General features: G+C 34.4%; 1 protein-coding gene across 2 annotated transcripts; it reads right to left on the reverse strand.

Moving 5' to 3' along the window:
- Positions 1 to 205: 205 nt before the first annotated feature.
- On the reverse strand, positions 206 to 27394 carry LOC138692122 (zinc finger protein 678-like). Of its 2 annotated transcripts, none has more exons than XM_069815092.1 (5): positions 27134 to 27394; positions 22897 to 23031; positions 21334 to 21471; positions 19798 to 19880; positions 206 to 2514 (listed from the first exon to the last, which is right to left on the reverse strand). In XM_069815092.1, exons 1-5 carry the CDS (start codon positions 27245 to 27247, stop codon positions 1923 to 1925), a joined length of 1062 nt encoding a protein of 353 aa, XP_069671193.1. In that variant the 5' UTR covers positions 27248 to 27394; the 3' UTR covers positions 206 to 1922. The 2 variants fall into 2 exon arrangements, with proteins under 2 accessions (XP_069671193.1, XP_069671192.1); XM_069815091.1 differs by lacking the exon at positions 206 to 2514 and adding an exon at positions 8081 to 12508 and having other exon boundaries at positions 27134 to 27332.
- Positions 27395 to 27613: the final 219 nt, after the last annotated feature.

Genomic DNA, 27613 nt, shown 5'->3' on the forward strand with positions numbered 1-27613 from the left:
CCAATGGGCTATAATGAATCGAAAACAAATGACTTCGTCTATAAGGTGCCATGGACAACAACAAACAAAAGCCATTCATTTAACATCTTACTGTGTTTGTATGAAGTAATCTCAGAAGCTAATTAACCGATTTGTGTAATTATTATTTCACCATTGGAAAGTGTAGTCTCTCTAGATGGACACGATGCTGTATGATATTACAGTAACTTCTGAGTGAATCGAGAACAGATAAGATTAAAATAGATTCTTATGCACAGAAAACTTGATAGGCTATTCTGTATATTAATCGCTTCCTGTATTTCTTAAAATAATGTTTATGTAGGCGTACCACATTCATTTTCACCTCAGAGAATTAACGAACAACGAGAGTGTATTGATTTAGTATGCAGTAATAGTACGTTAGCTTAACATTCCATTATTTTAACTATGCTCAATTGAATTGTGTTAAAATAGATAAAATGAATAAACTGTGCAATAAATGCATCAAGTCAGTTCTACTCCATCATTTAAAGTTAAAGCATAGGCTTATCATTTAATTGGAAATTTTCTTCCAGCTGAGAGTAGTGCCTTCAAATCTTACAATTATGTTTCATTTCAAATCAATTTTTTTTACTTTTTTTTAGTAGATTATTTCACGATTCTTTATTTACATTTTAGGTTATTTAGCGTCTGAATGAGATAAAGGTGATAATGCCGGTGAAATGAGTTCAGGTTCCAGCACCGAAAGTTACTCAGCATTTGCTCATGAAAATTTAAACCAGGTAACGTGCCCCGACAGGGATAGTATCAATCTTAAAAGTAATTTGACTGAACAACTCCAGGAAGTATTGCATGATAATTACAGTTAAATTCATAGTTTGAAATCAACTTTCAAAATGACTCAGATGCAAACGACTTAAAACATACAAAAAGCTACTATTCACTAAGTAATTACAAAACTATATTTAGATTTGTCAATATTTAATTCTAAGAAGTGCAGCGAAATGCGAGGGTACGGCAAATACACAAAAAAACCATTAAAGGAAAAGACAATGTGCACAATTGGACAACGGTGTTCTTTCATGAATACAAGCCTGAAAACATAAACAAATGGTCATTAATTATTTTAGTGTTCTAAACAAGGGCAGGTATTTCACTGCAAACCCAAGTTTCTCCCACATACTGCCCACCTTTTTCTCTCTTTATATGATCCGTGCATCTTAATGTCGTCTATCATCTGATATATTCTTCTGCCCCGAACTCTTCTCCCATTCACCATTCCTTCCAGTACTTCCCTCAGTAGCCAGTTTCTTCTCAGCCATTGACCCAACCAATTTCTTTTCCCTTCCCTCTAGTATTCCCAGATATATTGCAAAAAATACGGGACACTTATCAATTATCACTTTGTAACTTTAGTATGCGCACCCATCAAATATGCCAATCTTTCAGTGTGTGTGTAGTAAAGTTTACCTCAAAAACACATTCTTAACTAAGGGTAAGTAAAGAAATAGTAAACAAAATTGTTTAGGAGCATATCTGCATGAAGTCTAAGCTTCTGTATATAAGTTGCCTTCAAATTTCTTTTACTAAGCCATTACAGATATAGCTACAAAATACTCTACTCACGTGACAATATTCTCATAAATTAATCCGGTTCGTTTTCGCGCCAGAGTGCACATGTTCATGAGCTTTTAAGTAACGCGACAGCGGAAAAAACTAACCACAAACATCACATTTGTAAGGTTTCTCCCCAGTATGCAAACGCTTGTGTTCTTTTAGGTGACCTGACATTGAGTAACACTTACCACAAACATCACACTTAAAAAGTTTCTGCCCAGTATGCACGCGTTCATGAAGATTTAGGTGACCCGACTGCGAGAAACACTTACCACAAACATCACATTGGAAAGGTTTCACGCCAGAGTGCAGACGTTCATGTCTTCTTAGCTGTCCCGATCGTAACACTTACCACAAACATCACATTTAAAAGGTTTCTCGCCAGAGTGCACACGCTGATGGGCATTTAGGTCACCTGACTGCGAGTAACACTTACCGCAAACATCACATTTGAATGGTTTTTCGCAGGTGTGCACGCGTTCATGACTTTTTAGTTGATTCAAGTATGAAAAGCATTTACCACAAGAACTGCATTTCAAAGGTATGTCGCCTGTATGTACGCGTTTATGGCTTTTTAAAGCTCCCGACTCAAAGAAACACCTGCCACAAACATCACATTTGAAACATTTCTCCCTGGTGTGCCGCCTTTTATGAGTTTTTAGACTTTTCGAGTTTGAAAAAGACTTTGCACAAACTTCGCATTTGAAAGGTTTCTTGCTTACGTCCATAGAAGAATGACTGTTCAGATTATTTGCAGTCGAGGAACATAATTTAGACAATTGTAATTCCAACTTCTTCTCATCTTCACGTGTCCGCACAGGTTTTCCCGAGGAACCCGAATTCCTAGGAATCTCGTTCTCTTCAAGAGGAAGACTAGCCAGTTCTATTGATACAGTCCTCTCATTCCTAGCTCCAATCCTGAAGTAAATATACTATCAGTCTATAAAATACTTACAAGTATACAATCCATTATAGAATATTCAAATCAGAACAAACATATTTGATGAGGAGGTACTTTACGATTCGAGATACATGCTTGTAATTAATTTATGAGCAATGGTGCAAGTATCAAAACTGACTAAATAATTTGGACTTGACCTGTACAATAAATTTTTTAAGGATTGCACCACATTAGTCAACTCTCAGTTAGCTTTCATTTTTAATGAGCCTCTCTGTCCAGTCACCTGATTTTGCTTTACTCTTTTTCGACTCGAGCATGCTATTTTATTCGATTGTTTCGAAATTTCAGATTAGACATGTGTTGTAACTTTTTCTATCTTTTATTCTTGTGATGTCTAAAATCTTTATAGTTTTTAATTTTGTCACTTTAAAATTAGAGAAAACTGCAGTGGAACATTGCCGATTCCATTTCGCAGTAAGCGTCATCATGAGAAAATCTGATTGGTATTATCTGTAACTTGGTATTTATTGTCTTGCAAACATTAAACTAGTAACAATTCCATTCATTTTTATGCTTTTACTAATATGTCTTAATTTCAATAATAACAATAATAATAATGCATTTTTAATAAATTTAGTAGGCATTATAATAGTAATGAATTGATAATGAGTACATGCGACACAATAATGAAACTAAATTGAGGTTGATTATTTAAGCAACTTATCAAGTTTGTTTTTAAGCAGGTATGCGGAAGTCTTCATTGAAGTTACGCAAACGTTTCTGCTGACAAGGAAATATTGTAAGAAATAAAGACAACCTACATATTGAATGTATCGAGTCAGCTAATTCAGGTTCATGACTTACAGTATGTCGACATCTGATCACCTAATTGGAATAATAAGTTATTATTAAAGTAAGACCTAAATAATTACAATTAAATTGTGAAAAGGAGCAGATAAAATAAGGTTTAATGTCTTAATGGTTATCACGATTGGTTTAAACATGCACTAAAACCAGACGTAAGTGCAAGTTTGAACCAATAAATTATTGAGATTTGCGATAAAATAATGAGTCTAGGAAATTGTATATTTAGTATGTAGAACTACATTTGTTTATAGATCTTTTGCTATATTATTAAGTTTTGTACTTGTGAACTATATCAATAAATCAATCAATCAATCAATCAATCAATCAATCATTCATTTTTATATGTTGAGTAGAACTACAAACAAGAGTGCTACATACAATCACTTGAAGTAAATTGGAACTATTTTTTCACCATTTTCACGAAGCACATCAGAATCATTTACAGCGATGTCCAGCACTTTTGTCTACACCAGCGATGTCATCAGTTCTTATAAGTGCTCTTTTTAAATTCCGTTCCAGGACACCACGTGTTCAAACCTTACCTCCCCTGATACCCCTCTCCAACCTGCAGTCTTATGCTAGACGTCATAGGGAAGGAGTAATTGAATACAGTGCATCGCCTGACCTCATGCTAAAGAATAAAGAGCATGAAAGACATCACAATATCCTCAATTACTTCAATTTTTCTTCCTATTTTAAATACTAAAATACAAATTTTGATTAAGAAATAATATCAATGTTCCGCAGTATGTATAACTGTAACAAGTTTTTGTCTTCCACGACTTCGGCTAAAGAGTCGCCTGACAGAGAATAATTTATTACTTTGAGTTTTAAGGACTGCAACTGCTAAATAATATTATCTCATATAGAGAATGTTACATCCAAAAATAATCGTTAAATGTGAAGGGTCCGCAGCAGGTCCATGATGTGAGAAAAATGAACTTTTGAGATATAAGAAAATGTGTTTCAACATTGTAATTGCAACAAAGACACAATCAAGAAAAACCTTAGGAAGTAACTAGCTTTCCTTGTTGTTGAGATTGTACAGTGACGTTCAAAGACATCTAACGTACGATGTTATGATCATTTAAGCGAAAATTTTACCAACGGGATAATTTAGAAGCAAAGATAAAAAAAAAATAGAAACAGACTTTGTAACAGTATCGGTAGTTGTCAAAAGGTTGCACGATTATTGAGTGTTGGGGAAAATGATGACGTAGTTCAAGCATAAATTATTATTGTAATTGAGAATATCAGCAGTTTGCCACTAACCCAGTGTTGTTACACAATCAGCAGAGGGGGGTGAAATATTGATTTTTATAATACGGGTATATTTGTCCAGTACGATTTACAACACCGACTATTGTCTTCGCCATTTATTCAAAGAAGCAATAACTATGGAAGCCACACTTACACCAACAAATTACCATTCATTATTGATTGTTGGGTCAGGTATCTTTGAACGTCAGTGTGCATGTATTCTCGTACCAGTAAATGGTTCGTTCTTCCAATGTTTCGTGACACAAAATAATTCAGGTACAAATACATTATAATTTCGCCATGGATAAATATATAATAGGATGCGAAACTGCGGTCAGCACCATCAGGGGCTTATTTCTCAAAAATACTAGTTTAGTAGTTCACCAGTTACTAGTTACCAGAGTATATTTCACCAGCTCTAGTAGAGTCTGTTTCTCAAACTATTTTACCAGTCTAGTAACTTGTGACAATTTTTCACTAGTCAGCTGATTGAGTTATTGTATTTATAGTCATTGGTAGGTATTGTAATTTGAGGTTAGAAGGCTAAGATTTTTTGTGTTTTGATTTCTCTTTTCAGTTAAAATTCCATCAATTGAAAGCAAAGTAAACGAATGGACAAAAAATGTTGTAATGTGTGAGGCTGTGGAACCTATACCCCAGAACAAAGATTATGCATAGTTTACGAACATTTACTGGCCCAACATTTAGAATACAACTTTGATGAGTATCGATTCAAGTTCACAGTATCATCACGAAGCTTGAGTTATGAGGGTGCTAGGAACAATAGACTGTGCCAGTGCTATTTCGCATTGTATGTAATGAGGCGATATTAGTGATCCTAGTGGTTAGCAACTATCTATGCCTACGTATTGAGCTTCGTGACTATATATGCTAGACTGTGGTATCATAATATGAACATATGATGTAGCTGGTGGGTCTACTGCCGATATGAATGCCACTTATACCTTGATGAAAAATTCGCTAATTTTTTTTTTTAGTTTTACTTTTGATCAATTCATAAATTAGTGTCGTTTCATATTTAATTTGTAGGCTGAAGTTGACAATACCAGAAGAACTGGCAGTGGAGGAGGAAAGCCAGCAAAATTCACTGCAGTTGATGAATTGGTATCAGATTATTAGGAAAACATTCTGCATGTGTTGCTGGTCTAGGACAGAAAGACCTGATGGCATTGGAAAATAATACTTTCGGTGGATATCTTGGTATCCAACAAGCGTTCTAAGACAACTGGAACATGCTGATTCCGAATATTCAAACCATTTGTCTCTATTACCCACCGTTCTTGAGATATATATCAACCATTATGTTTAAGATCTCACAGACAGGAATTTCAGTACAGCATTTATTGCTACATGGAGTAATAATGAACATGGCTTTAGCTAAGAAAATGATGCAAATGTGCCACATGGCACGTAATTATAATAATTAGTTGAAGGCATAATACACATGTAAAATACATATGTACATATATAGAATATACTTCATTTGTGCTGAGCATTTGTCATGTTGCGCTCAAGCGTCCAGCAGTAGTCAGCCAACATCGCTGCACTTCCATCGACCCTGATAGAGTGACTCCATCACCGAGATGTCTTAATGAAAACGTTCATAATGTTCGTCGCTGACTAAACCTAGGTTCTCGGGGAAGAAATCAAGATGTGAGTCGAGGAGATGCATTTTGAGAGGCGTGTTGCAATCTAGCTGTCTGTACGCACGGATGCACTTTTGCACACCGTTCACATAGTCAGTTGATTTATTATTTGCAAGGAAATTGTCTACGACTGAATTCAATGCCACCCTTGCATCTCTTTGAGTATCATCCAGCAAGTCTTGGAAGTGGCTGTCAGCAATAATCTTCCTTATTTGTGGACCTATGAACAAACCTTCTTTCATTTTCTCGTAACTCAACTTCGGAAATTTGTTACACTGGTACCCCGAAGGACAAAGACGAAGCGACTAGCGAGCTCGTGGATCATTGTCGAAGGGCGGACAAGTTCAATTTATAAGACGCTAAATTACGATTTTTAAAACAAGAATGTTTGTTCTGACATTACAATAACTTCATAAAAGTAATATACTTGTTAAAGTATTTCTCACGGTAGTAGAAACATTTGCATGTAAGCATTTACAAATATATTAAACATTATTGATGTGGAGATAATAATAATAATAATAATAATAATAATAACAATAATAACAATAATAATAAAATAATCTGAAAGTTAAAATCTATAAAACAGTTATATTACCGGTTGTTCTGTATGGTTGTGAAACTTGGACTCTCTCTTTGAGACAGGAACAGATATTCAGGGTTTATGAGAATAAGGTTCTTAGGAAAATATTTGGGGCTAAGAGAGATGAAGTTACAGGATAATGGAGAAAGTTACACAACGCAGAACTGCACGCATTGTATTCTTCACCTGACATAATTAGGAACATTAAATCCAGACGTTTGTGATGGGCATGGCATGTAGCACGTATGGGCGAATCCGGAAATGCATATAAAGAGTTAGTTGGGAGTCCGGAGGGAAAAAGACCTTTGGGGAGGCCGACACGTAGATGGGAGGATAATATTAAAATGGATTTGAGGGAGGTGGGGTATGATGACAGAGAGTGGATTAATCTTGCACAGCATAGGGATCGATGGCTGGCTTATGTGAGGGGGGCAATGAACCTGCGGGTTCCCTAAAAGTCATTTGTAAGTAATTGCATCAATATAATGGATTCCTAGTTTCCAACGAGTTAACATATAAGGAATTTAATTGCTTTTCAACTTGTCTTGTGAGTTTGGTAATTTCTTTGTAATTCTAAGTTTCTATTGATAGGTGGAAATAATTAGTTCAATAAAATTGTTAGCAACGTTTGCGTCCCTAATTTTTACTCAAGAAAGTTGGGAAGCCTACTGATAGGAGATCGATACATATACGACGTTATCACCGATGACAGTACTTCAAAATATGAATTTAATAGAGTGATATCGTAGCTTTCCTCTCTCCCACCCTACACCATTCCACTGCACTTTCTTCCATACATACCTTGCTCTAAATCTCTCTTTTGCATCTACTTCATTTTACTGACTACTTTATATCAAATAGGAATATCTGAATTATCTTTAAATATACCGGGATTCGATCCTAGAACCTTTCGTTTAATGAACCACTATCACAGCCATTATTCTACGAATTCGATCGTGAACAAACTCTTAAAAATTATGCCTAAGCACAATAAATTAACATCAAATACTTCCAAAGGTATTAACATATGACTTTAATATTGCCGGTTTATAGTACAACTGAATTCATTAGTTTCCTGTTATCTTTATTACAGTTAATATGCCAAATTGATCACTAAATAGTGTGTTTTCTAACAATTTATAATATATCTTGAGTATATACCTTTATTGTTTTCACGTGCTAATTAACTAGGTTTCCCTTGTTGACTAGTTAATTAACACGAGAAAGCAATATCTGTGCTACATATTCCTAATGTATAATATTCCAAAATCTAAGATGTGAAGTATATTAGATTTAAGTTCATATTATTATATTTACACACGGATGAACTTTAATAAAGAGGCAATTTATAGCAGAAATGTAAGTAGTGCCTAATGATATTTTATTATAGCACACGTCAAGTAAAGAGTGAAGCGATGCTTGGAGAGCGTACTAATAGAATTTCTAATTGAAAACATCTGTACTGCAGTAGCTGACAACCTGAACATCTGCAAGTGTGTTCGTAAATAAAAAGGGGAATTTGGATAAATGACAGATGTATTGTGTGTGTATAACGTGTTTATTAATTTTTGAAACGAACTGAAAATCATCAACTGCATTCTTTTTATCCAGCCGAAGTAAGTAAAAGAATTTATTGTAACATTAAGTAACAATTCTATGTGAAAAACAATGGAAATATAACCTAATACAAAATTTGTTAGGAACAGAGAAGATGTACTCTTAATGTTTTAATGCCTGAAATTCTATTTTACGTAAATATTTTTTCCTCCAATTGTATGGCAAGAAAAAGTGACGTAATGAACTTTTCAATATCTTTCAGGCAGAGGACTAAACAACATCTGAGAACAAATTGCTTAATATGCACACGACAACTAAATTATATAATATTATAAATAAAAATACTCAATTACTCACAGCAACCATAATTCCCCAAACAGCAACAGCAATGATGCGGTACGTAGAAGAATAATCCTCATTGTATTTGTGTACTAAAACGTCCAATTTTACATAAAAAATTTGCACATTATATTAAAACCGATCCACGTGTAAACAGATAGTCTTTTGAGCTTATCTTTACACATGAAACACATTCCAAAATTATCACAAGAGAAAGGCATTTACTGCCTTCCTCTTTCTCTCCACATAGATCAATATTGTTAATGTCGTTTATCGTCTGATATCTTCTTCTGCCCCCAACTCATCTCCGATTTACGATTACTTCGAGTATATCCATTACTAGGCAGTTTCTTCTCAGCCAGTGACCCAACCAATTCCTTTACCTCTTCAATTTCAGTATCATTCTTTCTTCACTCATTATTTCCAACACAGCTTATTTCTTATTCTGTGTGTCCATTTAACACGATCAATTTTCCTCCATACATATTTTTAATGCTTGTATCCGCTTTTCTTCACTTCGTAGTAATGTCCATGTTTCTGCTCCAAACAATCCCACACTCCATCCAAAGCACTTCATTAGTCTCTTACTTACTTCTCTTTCTAGAGATCCACAAAAGCTGCTCCTTTTTCTACTAAAAGGTTCGTTGATCATTCCTATCCTCAATTTTATTTCCTAGCAATAGCTCATGTTACTGCTTATAGTACACTCCAAGTATTCGAAGACGACCACTTGTTCTATTGCCTCATTTGGAATTCCTCTGGCAATGGTCCTCGTCTTATTTGAATTTATGTTTATCCCATATTACTGTACACAACTGGCACTGAGATCCAGTAGCATATAGATTGGTATCGTCTCCTCTGCTGCTAACAACGCCATATCATCAACGAATATGATGTACTTTACTCTTCCTGCTGCAGTAAATCCTCCCATGTTGTGAAATCATTTCTTCACATACAGGTTAACCCACTTCAAAATGTAACACACAGAATTCTTTAAGAATTGAATTCTGGTGGTAATCTGGTCAGACACACGTAGCATAATTCTGAAAGTGATTCTATTTAATTTGTGAGTTAGTTAGACACAATGGATGATGAAGTAACATTCTTGCTACAAAATATACGAGAAAATATATTTATGATGACAAGAGAGTGAAATAACTTTTAAGTGTCCTGCAAGTTTCTCATTAATTACGAATGCTCACCTTTCATTATATAAATTTAAGCAGTATATCAGTTCGCGTTTCAGTTGTCGTTCCCGGTTTATTGTGAACCAAGCCCAAGAGTTTAACTTACAGGACAGAGACAAACGCATTCCACAAACACAGCATTACCAAGTAATTTCGTCGGTACATTTGAAACCATATTTAACATAGTCTTCCTAAAGAAACACGTTTCAGAGATCAGACTTCAAAGGCTTCTCACTTAAAGGTGTTTATTGCTTCTTAGGCTACCTGAGCGAAGAAACATTTACTACAAGAATCGTATTACAAAAGGTTATTACCAATATAATTGAGCACAAGATTAGTTAAACTACACCTACTACCGAAACAACTGACGTCACTCAAAATGAAGATACATTTGAAAGTTTTCTCGCCTGTATGCTGCCGTTCATGGTTTCTTAAGATAGTCGAATCTGAAAAACACTAACCACGAATTTAATATTTGAAAGATTTCTAGCCTGTGTGCCGGTGTTCGTGGTTTCTTAGGATAGTGGAATCTGAGAGACATATACCACAGACATGACATTTGAAGGGTTTCTCGCCTGTGTGCCGTTGTAGATGTGCCTTTAAGTTATTAGGATTTGAGAAACCACTACCATAAACATCACATTTGAAAGGTTTCTCGCCTCAGTGCAGGCGCACTTGCACTTTCAAGTGATGGGAGCACGAGAAACACTAACCATAAACATCACATTTCAAAGGTTTATCGTCTGTGTGTATGCGTAAATGTAATTTAAAGTTGCCGGAGCACGAGCAACACTTACCACAAAAATCAAATTTGAAAGACTTCTCGCCCGTGTGCACGCGTTCATGTATTCTTAAATCAGATGACTTATAAAAACACTTACCACAAACATCACATCCGAAACGTATGTCGCCTCTTTGACGCCACTCTTGAATTTTCGGGGTATTCGACAATGCGAATTAGTTACCTTAAAAAAATTGCATTTGAAAGCTTTCTCGCTTGTTGGCAAGGTTTTATGCTTTTTTAAGCAACTCGATTTAAAGAAACGTTATCCTCAAATGTCACTCGAAAGGTTTTACGCCCGTGTGAAGGCGTTCATGGCTTCTTAAATCAGTAGACCGCGGAAAACACTTGCCACAAACATCGCATTTGAAACGTGTCTCGCCTGCGTGAAGGCGTTCATGGCTTCTTAATTTACAAGACTGCGAAATACACTTGCCACAAACATCGCATTTGAAAGGTTTCTCGCTTGTGTGAAGGCGTTCATGGCTTGTTAATTTACAAGACTGAGAAAAACACATGCCACAAACATCGCATTTGAAAGTTTTCTCGCCAGTGTGAACACGTTTATGGCTTTTTATGTCACAAGGCCGCGCGAAACACGTGCCACAGACATCGCATTTGAAAGTTTTTCCGCGTTCGTGAAGGCGTTCATGGCTTCTTAATCTACAAGACTGCGAAAAACACTTGCCACAAACATCGCATTTGAAAGGTTTCTCGCCAGTGTGAACACGTTTATGGCTTTTTATGTCACAAGGCCGCGCGAAACACGTGCCACAGACATCGCATTTGAAAGTTTTTCCGCGTTCGTGAAGGCGTTCATGGCTTCTTAATCTACAAGACTGCGAAAAACACTTGCCACAAACATCGCATTTGAAAGGTTTCTCGCCAGTGTGAACACGTTTATGGATTTTGATGTCACCCGACCGCGCGAAACACCTGCCACAGACATCGCATTTGAAAGGTTTCTCGCCTGTGTGAAGACGTTTATGATTTTTTAAGTCATCCGGCCGCGCGAAACACCTGCCACAGACATCGCATTTGAAAGGTTTTTCGCCTGTGTGAAGGCGTTCGTGGCGTCTTAGATCATTAGACAGCGAAAAACACTTGCCACAAACATGGCATTTGAAAGGTTTCTCGCCTGTGTGTAGGGGTTCATGACTTCTTAGACGATGGGCCTTCAAAAAACACTTTCCACAAACATCGCATTTGAAAGGTTTCTCGCCTGTGTGCCCAAGTTTATGGCTTTTTAAGTCACGCGATCGCGCGAAACACCTGCCACAGACATCGCATTTGAAAGGTTTCTCGCCTGTGTGAATGCGTTCATGTTCTCTTAGATGACCAGGCTGCGAAAAACACCTGCCACAGACATCGCATTTGAAAGATTTCTCGCCTGTGTGAATGCGTTCATGCATTCTTAGATTATCAGCACGCGAAAAACTCCTGCCACAGACACTGCATTTGAAAGGTTTCTCGCCGGTGTGAATGCGTTCATGGATTCTTAGATGACCAGTCTGCGAAAAAGACCTGCCACATACACCGCATTTAAAAGGTTTCTTGCCACCGTCCGTGGATAAATGGTCGTTCAGTTTTTCCGCAGTCGAGAAATATTTCTTAGACGATTCTAATTCCAATTGCTTCTCATCTTCATTAGTCCGCACAGCTTTTCCGGTGGAATTTGAATTCTTGCGAATCTCGCACACAGTCTCGTTCTCTTGAAGACAAAGACTGTCCAATTCCGATGATCCAGTCCTCTCATTCGCAGATGCAAGCCTGAAGTAAATACACTATCAGTCTATGAAATAGTCGGAGCAAATATACATTCAATTATAGAATATTAAAAAAAAACAAGATATTTCATGAGAAAGAGCAATACGAATAAATTTACAAGAGTGTAATTAATTTATGAGTAACACAAGAAATATCAAAATATCTCAACTATTTGGATTTCACCTGTACAATAAATTTAATAAGGATTACACAACGTTAGTCAACTCTCGTCAGGTTTTTTAAATAAACCTCTCTGTTCAAAATCGCCTGTCTTTGAGTGGGCTGAATTATGCGATTATTTCGAAATTAGGGATTGCAAATGCCCAATATCTTTTTGTAGCTCTTATTATTGTCATATATAATCTTCATAGTTTTTAATTTTATCAATTTAAAATTAGGAAAATTTTCAGTGCTACATTACTGATTCCATTTCGTAGCATGCGTCATCATGAGAAAATTTGAATTGGTATTATCTCTACCTTGCTATTTGTTGTTTTGCGAAAGTTAAACTAGAAACAATGCTTTCAGAAATCTGCAAAAATGTAATTTAAAATTGTACAAAATTATAAGCATACTAAATAATTATCTTTAAGCTTAAATGATAAGAATTCTCGTATTCAACGACATAAAAACATTAATTGACTCAATAAAGAGAAATAGTTCAAATGTCTGTAGCAAATTTAAGACTTGAATACTCTTCTATTGAATGCATTATGACTGACGAGTAGCTTTCATCTCTACGCGGATGTTGATATTTCCAGTTATTTATCAGAAATAAACGGTTGCGCGTCTGGCAGCGAAACAGGGTGGCCCGGGTTCGAATCCCAATCGGGGCAAGTTATTTGTTTTTGTTTTTTCCTGGGTTTTTCCATTAACGCAACATGAGCAAATGGTGGGTAACTATCAGTGCTGGACCACGGACTCATTTCACCACCATTATCACCTTCATCTCAATGAGACGCAAAATAAGTGAGACGTTCATAAGCATCGCAAAATAACCTAGTAAGCAGATGGAAATATATATGATCAGGGAAAGGATTTATATGTAAATACATATTTACTTATAAAGCTAATATAATTTATATTTTGCATTATCTTTATGTTTCACAATGTGTAGGGTTGAAAAATCCTACTTTTATTTTCCATATTTTTCCATATTTTAGAGTTTAGTACATATTTTCGTTAATTTCCATATATTTTCCATATTTCATATAAAACAGTCCATATTATATTAGGTTTAACAATAAAACAAAACAAAATTCCATTAACTTTTAAAAATACATTTCAACAATAGAGATTTAAACACATGTTCAGTAATCCCTTTAACATCAGAGTTATTTGAAAATTAGCAGTCCTATCAACAATGGGAAAGTAAGTTACAAAACTGTATTAATTTAATTTAAAATTTTTAACAGACTTCAGTTGTGCAGCTCAACAGTTAAATGCCAGTCAGAGTACACATAGGTTCAGTTTTGTAAATCATACTATAAAGACGGTAAATATGCCAAAAGTACGTCATTCAGTCAATTTAAAATCAAAACTAACAAGTTACATTTCAGAATTTAAAGAAGATGGTTTATCAACTGACAATAAAATATTATTTTGTAATTTGTGTCAGTGTGCAGTATCATCTACACAAAAGTTCCTGGTGCAACAACACATTACAACTAGTAAACATCAGGCCAACAAACAACTAAATTCCAAGCAGAGACAATTGTTTTTAACACAACCAACAACATCGAATGTAAGATCTGAGTTTAACATCGACCTGTGCCGTTCTCTCATCTCTGCTGATATTCCTCTCTACAAACTAAAGAATAAGGTCTTCAGGGAATTCCTTGAAAAATATACTCAACATACAATCCCGGATGAGTCAACACTTAGGAAGACGTATGCTCCATCCATCTACGATGAGACAATACAGAAGATAAGAGATGAAATTAAAGATAGTTCAATTTGGGTTTCCATTGATGAGACTCCCGACAAAGAAGGTAGACTTGTTGGTAATGTAGTTATCGGTTTGTTAAGTGAACAATATTCTGAACGAATTCTTTTACATTGTGATGTTCTAGAAAAGTGCAATAACAAAACTATAGTTAAACTGTTCAACGAAGCTATGGGTATCCTGTGGCCAAAGGGTATTATGTACGATAATGTGTTATTCTTTATTAGCGATGCTGCCCCTTATATGGTCAAAGCTGGACAAGCATTATCTGTTGTATATCCTAAATTGACTCATTTTACTTGTGTGGCGCATGCATTTCATCGTGTGGCAGAAGTGGTCAGAGACAATTTCCCTAAAGTAGATTTGTTGATTTCATCAGTGAAAAAAGTATTTCTCAAAGCTCCCAGTAGAGTTAACGTGTTGAAAGAAATGTACCCTGAAATTCCATTGCCACCAAAGCCAATTTTAACTAGATGGGGTACATGGCTAGAAGCAGTTGAATATTATGCCGAACATATAGACTCTATTAACAATGTTCTCCTTGCATTGGACTCTGAAGATGCAGTCTCAATTGATACTGCGAAAACAGTTACCTGTGACATAAGTGTGAAGAATGACTTAGCTCACATTCAGCATACATTTTCATGCATCATAAAAACGCTCAAAAGTCTCCAAAATAGGCACCTTTCACTATCTGAAAGTTTTGAAATTATAAATAGTACTGTGGAACAACTGAATCGTGGTAGAGGTAAAGTTGCAGATGCAGTAAGAGCTAAGGTGGACACTGTACTTTCAAAAAACCCTGGATATGAAGAACTACAAAAGGTTGTTGCTGTGATGAGTGGTGAATCAACAGTGAAGATTAACTTGGACTTATCCCCAGCAGACATTGTGAAATTGAATTATGTACCAGTTACTTCTTGTGACGTCGAACGCTCTTTTAGTCAGTATAAATCTATCCTCAGAGACAATAGAAGAAGATTCACTTTTCAGCACTTGAAAGAAATGTTTGTAACCTATTGTTATGGTAACAGACAATAAAAATTGTGTTTTGTTGAAACTACATTGGAAGATAAGGTACGTCCATTATATTTTTTGTTTAGTTTGATTAAAATGTACCAATATTTAACGTACATAGTCATTTTTTTATAATTTTAAGTCCATATTTAATTCCATATTTTGGTAAAAATCCATATTTAATTCCATATTTTGGTAAAAATAACTACATATATATTTACATATTTCATATATTTTTAGTCCATATAAATCCGTTCCCTCTATATGATACACATGGGATGCAAGTACACACAGGAGGAAAACAGGATGAGTCTGCAGAGAACAGACAAGAACCGAGGAATGTGAACTGTCCAAGATGTTATGTTGGTTCTCTACGCTACAGAGCGAAGGGTAACAGCAGGTCTCAAAAATTAAAGCCAGAAATATCTGAAAATCTCATTGTATCTTACGAAAATAAGGGCGAGATTTGCACACTGGTAAACTGGTTTCGATTTGAATGATGATACGTTTAGGCGTTATTTCAGGTTCAATGAACCAGAGTTGGTTTCGCCATTCATATGATAGAGAATTCTTTGTTATAGTCTCATTAAAATTACGTAAACTCTTAAGACACATAGAAACATTATTTCAAGTGTTTAATTAATACTATTAAATCTCATCAAAATAAAATATAATCCTATTTATTTTCAGACAATCTGATATTTGTCTCCAGATTTCTTCTTGAAGTTTCATGTTTTTATATTTTTCATCCCGTGTATCATATAAATAGGCATACGGGTGATATCATACAAGTTCGATAAGTTTCTGACCGCAATTATCAGCCATCTTTGCTCATTTTCAAATAAAAACAATACAATTCATCGCCACCTGTGATATCTTTTTCTACATTCAATCGTCATAAAGACTATAAATGTCAAACATTTTTGATAAGTGTGTCAAGAAAATTCGCTGAGCTACCGGTTCCAGCCAGGAACTCGCGCGAGGTTTCTGCCTCCAACGACAATATCCTTCAGTGTGTGGACGTCCATTTGAATCAATGTTATCAATTTTTTAATTTTCTCGCAACACATTTGTCGCTGGCGAAAATTCTGTAAGTGTGTTACGGGCCTAAAGCTGCAATATGACGGAGAACATTGTAGCTAAAAACCTAGCCCTCACTGGACGGGAAAAAAAAAGTTAACATACCCAAGCGTTCACAATAGCGAAAGAAAACGAAGATTTTTCGTCTCATTTGTGGCTCATGCTGATTTCAATGACATTCTATAATACAAGAAAAAAAATATGTTGTTCTGCTATCATCACCATCAACGTGCTATGCCTTGTTCAAAGGGAGACAACAATTGCAAGCCAAAGATAATATTCGACTGTAACAAAACCAAAGCAGGCGTGGATACTATTGAGAAGATGGCTAGAGTACAATACTTGTGAGGCGGTCAGTACGTCTGTTGTGCAACATAGACGTCAACAAACTGTAAACTACGGAACGGAAAATGAAACAAAACATCACAGACGCCTATTCTTGCATCAAGTTGGTGACGTGCCGATGTATCAGCTGGAAATGGAAGGAAAAGTGGACACTGCCACATGCGCCCAAGGATGCTGGGCAGGAGACTGACCTGAAGCTTCTAATGATATAGGAGATTAAGACACATGGCTTGTATGCGGAGGCTATGAGAATGGCGAGAAATAGCAAAGACTGGAACACAGCAGGCGTTCAAACCTTACCATCCTCTGATATCCCTCTGCTACCTGCAATCTTGTGCTAGACGTCATAGGAAAGTGCAAATTTAATGGAGTGCGTCATTCGACCTCATGCTAAAGAGTAAAGAGCATTGAAGGCATCATAACAATATCTTCAATTACTTCAATTTTTACTGCATATTTTAAATAATTAAATATAAATTATTTGAGAAGCAATATCAATGTTCGGTAGTATGTATAGCTGTAACCAGTTTTTTCATCCACGAAACTTAACAAACTTTGATTGACAGACAATAATTTATTTATGTTCAGTTTTATGGACTGCAACTGCTAACGTAATATTGCCTGACATAGAGAATGTTATATCCAAAAATAATCGTTAAATATGGAGCGTCTGCAGCAGGTCCTTCAAGTGAGAAAAATGACTCTTGTGATATAAGAAAACGTGTTTCAACATTGTGAGTACACATTGCAATTGCAACATACAAGCAATCAAGTAAAAGCTTAGGAAGTAACTAGCTTTCCTTGTTGTTCAATTTGTACACTGTCGTTCAAAAACATCTGAGCTACGATTTTATGATCATGTAAGCATATTTTTCATTTACTGGATAAGTCAGAAGCAAAGTATGCAAAAAACCTAACAAACCTTGAAACAGTATTCTTCAGTGTCAAAAGGTTTCACCATTATTGGGGCGCTTACAAAGTGTCAGGGAAAATGACGTAGTTCAAGCAGAAATTATTATCATAACTGACAATATCAGCGGTTTCACGCTAAACCTAGTGTAGTTTTGCAATCAACAGAGTGGGATGAAGTATTGATTTCTATAATGCGGGTATTATTTGTCCAGTACGATTTACAACACCGACTTTTATTTTCGCCATTTGTTCAAAGAAGTAAGAACTACAGAAGCCACACTTACAAGAAGAAATTATAGTTCAGTATAGATTAGTAGTGTCGGGTATCTATGTATTCACGAGCCAGTATATGGTTCTGTGTTCCAATGTTTCGTGACACAATACAATTCAAGTACAATAAATTATATTTTTGCCTAGAAGAATATCCTATCTTATTTAACATAAGGTACTGTTACTTTGTAAAGAAATAGTCATAAAATATTAAATCGATATCAGAAATATTCCAATTTTTAAATAATGTAAATGGCTTATTTCTTTGTCTTTTGTAGAAGTTGTTACATAAATTGATTACACTTAATTTACTGTTGATTACTATTGTACATGACGTATCTCAGGCAGTAATAACATAAACATCCGTGCCTGAACACTGAGTAGTCATACAGTTATATGCAGTCTATTACAGAGAATCACGCGGCTATTCCGTAACTTAAAAATCATTAGTTGTTGTGCTGATTTCGTGACAGCACTGCTCTGAACTCACAAAGTGTGAGAAATATTGGAGAGTATGAGAGTTTATGGCTTTAGAGCTAAGAACAATGTATCAGTTAATAACAACACCATCATATCTAGTCACTAGAAGAGGAAACAGTGGCCAAACAGAAAGAAATCATAAATTGGTGAAACAACGTTGTTCAAGTCCAGTTATATGTATTATTGTAGAACGGTAGTACATCAGGTGTTATGGAACTGAAAGAATAATGACCTTAACAACAGCAAAATAAATAAATAAATGAATGAATAAATAAATACATAAATAAGTAAATAGGCATATTGATAAATAGGTACGTAGGTAGATAATTAGATAAATAAATAAGTAAATGAATAAACAAGTTAATAAATAAATAAATAAGTAAATAAAGAAGTAATAAATAAGGAAATAAATGAATAAAAAAAATTAAATGAATACATAAATTACGTAAGAAGTAAATAAGTGAGTAAATAAGTAAGTAAATACATAAGTAAATAAGTTAGTAAATAAAGAATTAATTAATAAGTAAATAAATAATTAAATAAATAAATAGATAAATAAATAAATAAGCAAATAAATAAATATGTGTGTAAATATGTAATAAATAAGTAAATAAATAAGTAAATAAATAACTAAATAAATAAGTAAATAAATAAGTAAATAAAAATTAAATAAACAAATATGTAAATGAGTAAGTAAATAAATAAATAGATAAACAAATAAATAAGGAGCCAAGTAAATAAGTAAATAAGTTAGTAAATAGAGAAGTAATTAATAAGTAAATAAATAAATAATTAAATAAAACGGCCAAATGAATGTTACACAGTTACTTTGCAACCGTGATTAATACTTTGCAGAAGAATGCTTGGAATGGACTCTAAATAGTAACGTAGTACATAATTTTCTAGGGAAATATAAAAACTTCAATTGTAAACATACTGTATAAATTAAGTTGGAGGGCTTCAATACCCTGGGCTGGAATATGAGTGTAAAGGAGCACTACTTGCATGACCAACTTTATTACTTTCCTGAAAATCTACGCATTTTTACTGAAGAACATGAAGAAAGGTTTTAACAGTACATTATGGCAACCAGATACCAAGGGAAGTGCAGTGTGAATATGATGACTGATTATTGCTGGATGATTCAGACAGACAGTTCTTCTGAAGCTGCTACTGGACAGTCAAGCTAAGAGACACTTCAAACACAATGAACTCTACGTGAAGACTCGCACACCACACTCACCTTTCCGTCAAAACCTCGTTGTCCTCTGCCGTTACTTCCACCCTTGGTTCCTCATTCACTGTGTCCGAGTCAGTCTGCTTTTCCTAGAAATACAGAGCAAATAAAAAAAAAAAAGATAGCACAATTTACATTAAGAAAAGCGCATCGAAATTAGATGCCACAAAACTGCATTTAAATTGTATAAGGCCTAGTAGGATTTTAGCAAATATAGGACAATATTGAGGCAGATTTTTCGTGGGGCAATTCTTTCCCTTGTAGATCTGCGGTTTTGAACCTTTTTGAACATTGGACACAGATAAAAAGTAATTTAAAATCCTGTAGCGCAGACATATAATCTAAAGCTGTTTTCTCCAAGCAGGAGGGGAATTTTGACGGTTTTAGAAGGGGACGAGTAGTATAAGATGCAAATAAATGACATAAATGTATATGCATTAATATATAATATAAAATATTTTAAATTTTATATGAGTCAACATACCGAGGAATCATAATGTATGCTGAATAGTGGAAAGGCGCATGGTGCAAAAGATGTTGAGAACAGAAACAAAGTACATATTATTCACAAACTAAATTAACATAACTATTGTATTTTTTTTTTTTTAAGTTTGTGATAGAAATGCAAAATTTAATGCCAGAAAATTATTCCAATGCAATATCAGTGTCAAACATACAGTATTATGAATGTTTTCTTAACTTCATATTTAGAAGATACGAAAAGATACATTATTATTACATGTTTTGATAAGATATCTAATCCACGAAACATTTCATTTTATAAAAACAAGTGAAATAGGATAGAATTTAAGGTTGGTACTTCACTAATCTGGCTATCCTAGATGCGAATCTGTCATTCTCTTCTCTGTTGCTTGCACACACACACTTTGCTCACTGAATGTTGACTTGTGCCATGTTTGATATTTGTAGCACGCCAATGGATTACTTGTGTATGAACAGGCACGCAGGTGGAAAATTACTGTTATGGACAAACTATTTAAATACTTATAATACAAGACATATCAGAACATTTTGCAGAATTTAGAACCTATTCTGCAATCCACTCAAAATCCACTACATAATTTATCGTAACTTACAAAATATCTTCTCATTATTCGTAAGAAAATATTCTACAAAAGATACATTGCAACTACGTAAAAACTTAAGAACAAAACAATAACAAATGAAGTCACGAGATAATGTATGTACAAAGAACTAAAGCACAATCTTTTACTTGGATACGGTAAAAAGTATTAAGAATTTTAGACAACGACACAGAGTAGACAAAAAAAAAAGAAGAGTGTCCTCAAACACCATAGATTATGCAACAAGCAATTACGTTTTCATATCTAAAACAAACCGAGACACTACTCCAGAATGAGTTCCCTGCAATATGACGTATCTCGTAACACTAAATAGTGATAAGTGCTTTGCTGTCTCTAATATAAAGTAAAAGGCACTGCAAACACTGTTGTAAAGAGGCAGCGGATCTGACAATCAAAACACAAGAAGAACAGAGTGCATTCCTTGTGCTGCACTCACCTCAGGTTCACGTTTCACGACTGGGAACGAAATTGCCACTGGATCTTTCTCACATTTTACCTCTGATACGAGATCATGGCTCTGTTTCACATATTCCTCCTTTATAGCAGTCACATGATGATCCAAGAAATTCCGTTCCTGCAAAACAAAGAGATATCTTAAATGAGCAATTTATTATTGGATATTAGAAGACGACGTCTAACATTACAAGTTGCTGTCTATATATCTGCATGCAACAGCTCGACATTATGAGGAATGGGGCCAGACTTCATAAGCGAATGCAAATTTTTCATGCTGAAACATTATTTACACATGTTTTGAAAGTCTGTAATAATACGAAAAGCAAATCGTGCATATTACAGCCATTCCTGCATATAATATACTAATGTGCATGTATTGCAGCATATTTTCAACACTATTTTGTGTTAATCCTAAAATTTGAGTTGCTTTGGAAAAAAAAAACAAATAAATAAATAAATAAAATAAAACAATAAGAAATTGCAAATGATATAATAGACAGTTCAATACATAATTTTTATTGTTGCTTATTATGAAAAAAGCATCTGAAAGAAAAATACATTGATACATATGCACTCTGTGGGAGAATATCAAAATATTTCTGATTCATTGAATCTTACTGACGACGAGATAAAAAAGCATTCCCTTGAATTTCAAAGCTACTTTCAGTACAATTTCATCATTTTTCATGTACGCATTCAGTACTCGGGTTTTCCTTTTTTATGAAATTAATGCTTATATCTTAGACAACAAAAAAGCTTAGAATATTCGTCGAATTTACCGAGTTCAGTATCTAGTTGGAATCCACCCACAATCAGTTCAAGTAAATTCAAAACCTCTATTTCTATTTCTAATAATTTCAAGATTTGTCAACTGAAATTTTTAACTTTAATTTTCTATACCTAAATTTAAGTTGAATGCACTTCATTGACAGAACAGACATAACTAAATAAATAATACTTTGATATAAGCTGTAACTAACGGTATGTATCAGAATATTTTGCAAAATTTAGAGCACCTTCTGAAATTCACCCAAATAAGTCCCAGAATTTACTGTAAAGTTACAAAATATGTTTTCCATAGTGGCAGCATAATTTCCTAGAAAAAAAATATATTCCAGAGACGTAAACACCTAAAAGAAAAATGAAGACAAGTGATAATATTTCTGCTTACATCTACAGCAAAATAAATCATTACTTTAAAACGGCAAAACGTATAGAGAATTTTAGACAAAGACATAGAGAAAACAAAAACAAATCAAGTCAAGTACAACACACTATCAAAATAATAGACTGTGGGGATTTGTAGCTATGACAACCATAACGACTGAGTGTAACAAGAAATTTCGGTCCCGAATTTAAAACAAAAACGAAACAACAATACAAAACATAAATAATAACAAATAGAAACGAGATTGTTCTGCCACGGTCACACACTAAAAGGCGCTACAAGTACTGTTGTAAAGAGGCAGAGTCTGTTACAATCAAAACACAAGATAAAACACTGGAACAAGAACACAAAGTGCATTCTTTGTGCTGCACTCACCTCAGGTTCACGTTTCACCACAGGGAAGGAAATTGGCACAGGATCCTCAACTTTTATCTCAGAAGTGAGATCATGGCTCTGGTCCTGATATTCCTCCTTTGAACCAGTCACAAGCTGATCCAAGGAATTCCATTCCTGCAGTACCAAGAGACATCTTGAGCAATTTATTATATGGTGTTAGCACAGTTTAGTATATACAAGTTGCGAAGCACAATACTTGATAAATATGCATACATAGATAGTTGCTAACCACCAGGATCGCTACTATCGCCTCAGTTCAGCCAGTTAAACGAGCGACGATAATGTATGTTCGGGTTTTCTATTTCAGTACATGGAGCTCAGTGAAATATTATATTATGACCAGGGAAAGGATTTATATGTAAATACATATTTACTTATAAAGCTAATATAATTTATATTTTGCATTATCTTTATGTTTCACAATGTGTAGGGTTGAAAAATCCTACTTTTATTTTCCATATTTTTCCATATTTTAGAGTTCAGTACATATTTTCGTTAATTTCCATATATTTTCCATATTTCATATAAAACAGTCCATATTATATTAGGTTTAACAATAAAACAAAACAAAATTCCATTAACTTTTAAAAATACATTTCAACAATAGAGATTTAAACACATGTTCAGTAATCCCTTTAACATCAGAGTTATTTGAAAATTAGCAGTCCTATCAACAATGGGAAAGTAAGTTACAAAACTGTATTAATTTAATTTAAAATTTTTAACAGACTTCAGTTGTGCAGCTCAACAGTTAAATGCCAGTCAGAGTACACATAAGTTCAGTTTTGTAAATCATACTATAAAGACGGTAAATATGCCAAAAGTACGTCATTCAGTCAATTTAAAATCAAAACTAACAAGTTACATTTCAGAATTTAAAGAAGATGGTTTATCAACTGACAATAAAATATTATTTTGTAATTTGTGTCAGTGTGCAGTATCATCTACACAAAAGTTCCTGGTGCAACAACACATTACAACTAGTAAACATCAGGCCAACAAACAACTAAATTCCAAGCAGAGACAATTGTTTTTAACACAACCAACAACATCGAATGTAAGATCTGAGTTTAACATCGACCTGTGCCGTTCTCTCATCTCTGCTGATATTCCTCTCTACAAACTAAAGAATAAGGTCTTCAGGGAATTCCTTGAAAAATATACTCAACATACAATCCCGGATGAGTCAACACTTAGGAAGACGTATGCTCCATCCATCTACGATGAGACAATACAGAAGATAAGAGATGAAATTAAAGATAGTTCAATTTGGGTTTCCATTGATGAGACTCCCGACAAAGAAGGTAGACTTGTTGGTAATGTAGTTATCGGTTTGTTAAGTGAACAATATTCTGAACGAATTCTTTTACATTGTGATGTTCTAGAAAAGTGCAATAACAAAACTATAGTTAAACTGTTCAACGAAGCTATGGGTATCCTGTGGCCAAAGGGTATTATGTACGATAATGTGTTATTCTTTATTAGCGATGCTGCCCCTTATATGGTCAAAGCTGGACAAGCATTATCTGTTGTATATCCTAAATTGACTCATTTTACTTGTGTGGCGCATGCATTTCATCGTGTGGCAGAAGTGGTCAGAGACAATTTCCCTAAAGTAGATTTGTTGATTTCATCAGTGAAAAAAGTATTTCTCAAAGCTCCCAGTAGAGTTAACGTGTTGAAAGAAATGTACCCTGAAATTCCATTGCCACCAAAGCCAATTTTAACTAGATGGGGTACATGGCTAGAAGCAGTTGAATATTATGCCGAACATATAGACTCTATTAACAATGTTCTCCTTGCATTGGACTCTGAAGATGCAGTCTCAATTGATACTGCGAAAACAGTTACCTGTGACATAAGTGTGAAGAATGACTTAGCTCACATTCAGCATACATTTTCATGCATCATAAAAACGCTCAAAAGTCTCCAAAATAGGCACCTTTCACTATCTGAAAGTTTTGAAATTATAAATAGTACTGTGGAACAACTGAATCGTGGTAGAGGTAAAGTTGCAGATGCAGTAAGAGCTAAGGTGGACACTGTACTTTCAAAAAACCCTGGATATGAAGAACTACAAAAGGTTGTTGCTGTGATGAGTGGTGAATCAACAGTGAAGATTAACTTGGACTTATCCCCAGCAGACATTGTGAAATTGAATTATGTACCAGTTACTTCTTGTGACGTCGAACGCTCTTTTAGTCAGTATAAATCTATCCTCAGAGACAATAGAAGAAGATTCACTTTTCAGCACTTGAAAGAAATGTTTGTAACCTATTGTTATGGTAACAGACAATAAAAATTGTGTTTTGTTGAAACTACATTGGAAAATAAGGTACGTCCATTATATTTTTTGTTTAGTTTGATTAAAATGTACCAATATTTAACGTACATAGTCATTTTTTTATAATTTTAAGTCCATATTTAATTCCATATTTTGGTAAAAATCCATATTTAATTCCATATTTTGGTAAAAATAACTACATATATATTTACATATTTCATATATTTTTAGTCCATATAAATCCGTTCTCTGATTATGACTTTATTGCGTATCATTGCTAAGTTTTATTTAGTGTAATGTGTCCATAAGTTCCATTTACATCGTACTGCATAATTTGATGCAGAAATAATTAGAAAACTGTGTTATTTTAATGTGAACAGAATTTTACATGTTAACATAATCTATTCGCATCAACATTTTAAGTTCAGAATGAAAACTATTTTGAGGTTTAGTAAAAAAAGAATTTATATTGTGATTTTAATTTAGCACATCTACCTTAATTAATGGCAGATAGAAAATTTACCTATGGAATTAATATACGTACGAATGTGTTACTTCGTCTCTCAGGAAGTAGATAAATATAATAATTCAGTACGTACTCGATTGTAGTATTAACATACAGACAAATTGAATGTGCTGCGTATCATACATGACATTATGCTTAATTATAATGTATAATTGCGAATATGGGAATATAAATAATAACCTACAATTTCCATATGACATAACATAGGCCTAATATGTAATGGCAGGGCATTGGAGAGTTTGTAAATCTAGTAGCTCTAGTAATAGCGCCGTGAGCTTACCGTACTTCAATATAGTCAAGTGTCCGAAGGCCAATAAGGCAGGACTCATAAAGCGGTGGAACTAGCGCTGAGGTAGTTCCTGCGATTTCGGAAGAAAAAATCGTAGAATTTAAAACAGATTTTTTTTGTGGAGGTGCAGGTGATCGTATAAGCAAGGCATAATAAATGCCAATACTAACCAAACCTAACCCGTCACAGATCCGTATATCCAAGGAGTATGAGTACAAAGGAACTACTTCTGCGCTAGTTAAAGCTACTAACATAGTACATTAATTAGACTTCAGATTGGAGTACCGTAAGAAACGAATAAATAGAACTGAAGTAGAGACAAATTGCATTTACAAGTTACCACACGTAACTTTGTGCTTAATTATAATGTATAAATGCGAATAGTGGAATATTGGTACAGTAAACATAACCTATAATTGCAACATAACAAAATATCCGTGCGATGCAAATGAAAATAATTGAATCGAGCATAAATGAATGTACAAGGATTTCGCAATATTTAATCCAAATAAAGTCAGGTATTACACATATGAAGAACGCAATTTTCACACCAAAAATAATATTACACCTTAACTCGCAAGTGAATTATGTCTGAAGTTCTCATAATCATTGCTTTAAATTTACCTTTATTCATGCAATTACACTACATTTTAGAGAAATATATGTTGCTCTTTATGCATTCCAACTAATTTATATGGTTGAAACAAGGAACATATTCTCAAACACCCCTACCCTCCTTATCTATATTTGACTTATCAATAATTGAAAGCGAAACATTATTTATAGTCTAAGATAAAGAATAAAATGAAAATGAATTCGTGACATTAAGCATAATATCAAATACCTACATTGCGGGAATGTGTAGCTTGGCAACCATTAAGAATAAGGTGTAACTGTAACTACGTTTTTAAATTTGAAATATAAAACCAGATAACAATTCAACATTACACTTCGCTACAACATAACAAATAAAAAATATATTGTCATCAGATTCCTTCTATCCCTATCACACACTAAAAAGCACTCCAAGTTATGTTATAAAAAGATAGTGTCTGTGATAATCAAAATACAAAGTTAGCGCTAGAAAATCACATCGCATAGCTTCCGCTCCACTCACCTCTGGTTCATTTTTCATCATTGGGAATGAAATTAGCATCGGATCTTTATCAACTTTCACCTCATGTGTGAGAGCATGTCCCTGGTCCAAATATTCTTCGGGGTAATAAGACATCTTGCGTAAGCTATTGTATAAAAATCGTTTAACTTTTGCAGGTTTCCAATTACCGTTATGATTTAAGAAAGTTAGGGCCAGTGTTGCCAACGCCAGTTTGCTGAATTACACTAAACGCTTAAAAAAACACTAAATATAGCATTAAACCCACTGGATTTTTAGATGTATATTACATTTTTAAAATGGTGCGAATTCGGCTATTTCTTTGAAAGGGTTCATATCTGAAGCATCTTTATAGACGACTGAAAAACTTCACACCATTATGCTTTAGATTTCCAACTGCCAAAACCACCATGTTGGCAACGTTGGTCACGGCTGACAAGAGCCTTAATAAAGTATTTTCAAGGCAGCCGTGTTCAGACAGAT

Source organism: Periplaneta americana, chromosome 16, assembly GCF_040183065.1.
Source record: "Periplaneta americana isolate PAMFEO1 chromosome 16, P.americana_PAMFEO1_priV1, whole genome shotgun sequence".
Lineage (NCBI taxonomy): Eukaryota > Metazoa > Arthropoda > Insecta > Blattodea > Blattidae > Periplaneta > Periplaneta americana.

Coding starts and splice junctions, on each gene's coding strand:
- LOC138692122 (XM_069815091.1), bottom strand. CDS start 27,247: ATGTCTTATTACCCCGAAGAATATTTGGACCAGGGACATGCTCTCACA. Junction 19,881..21,333: donor TCGTGAAACGTGAACCTGAG/GTGAGTGCAGCA, acceptor CTGTATTTCTAG/GAAAAGCAGACTGACTCGGA. Junction 12,509..19,797: donor AACGAGGTTTTGACGGAAAG/GTGAGTGTGGTG, acceptor TATTTACTTCAG/GCTTGCATCTGCGAATGAGA.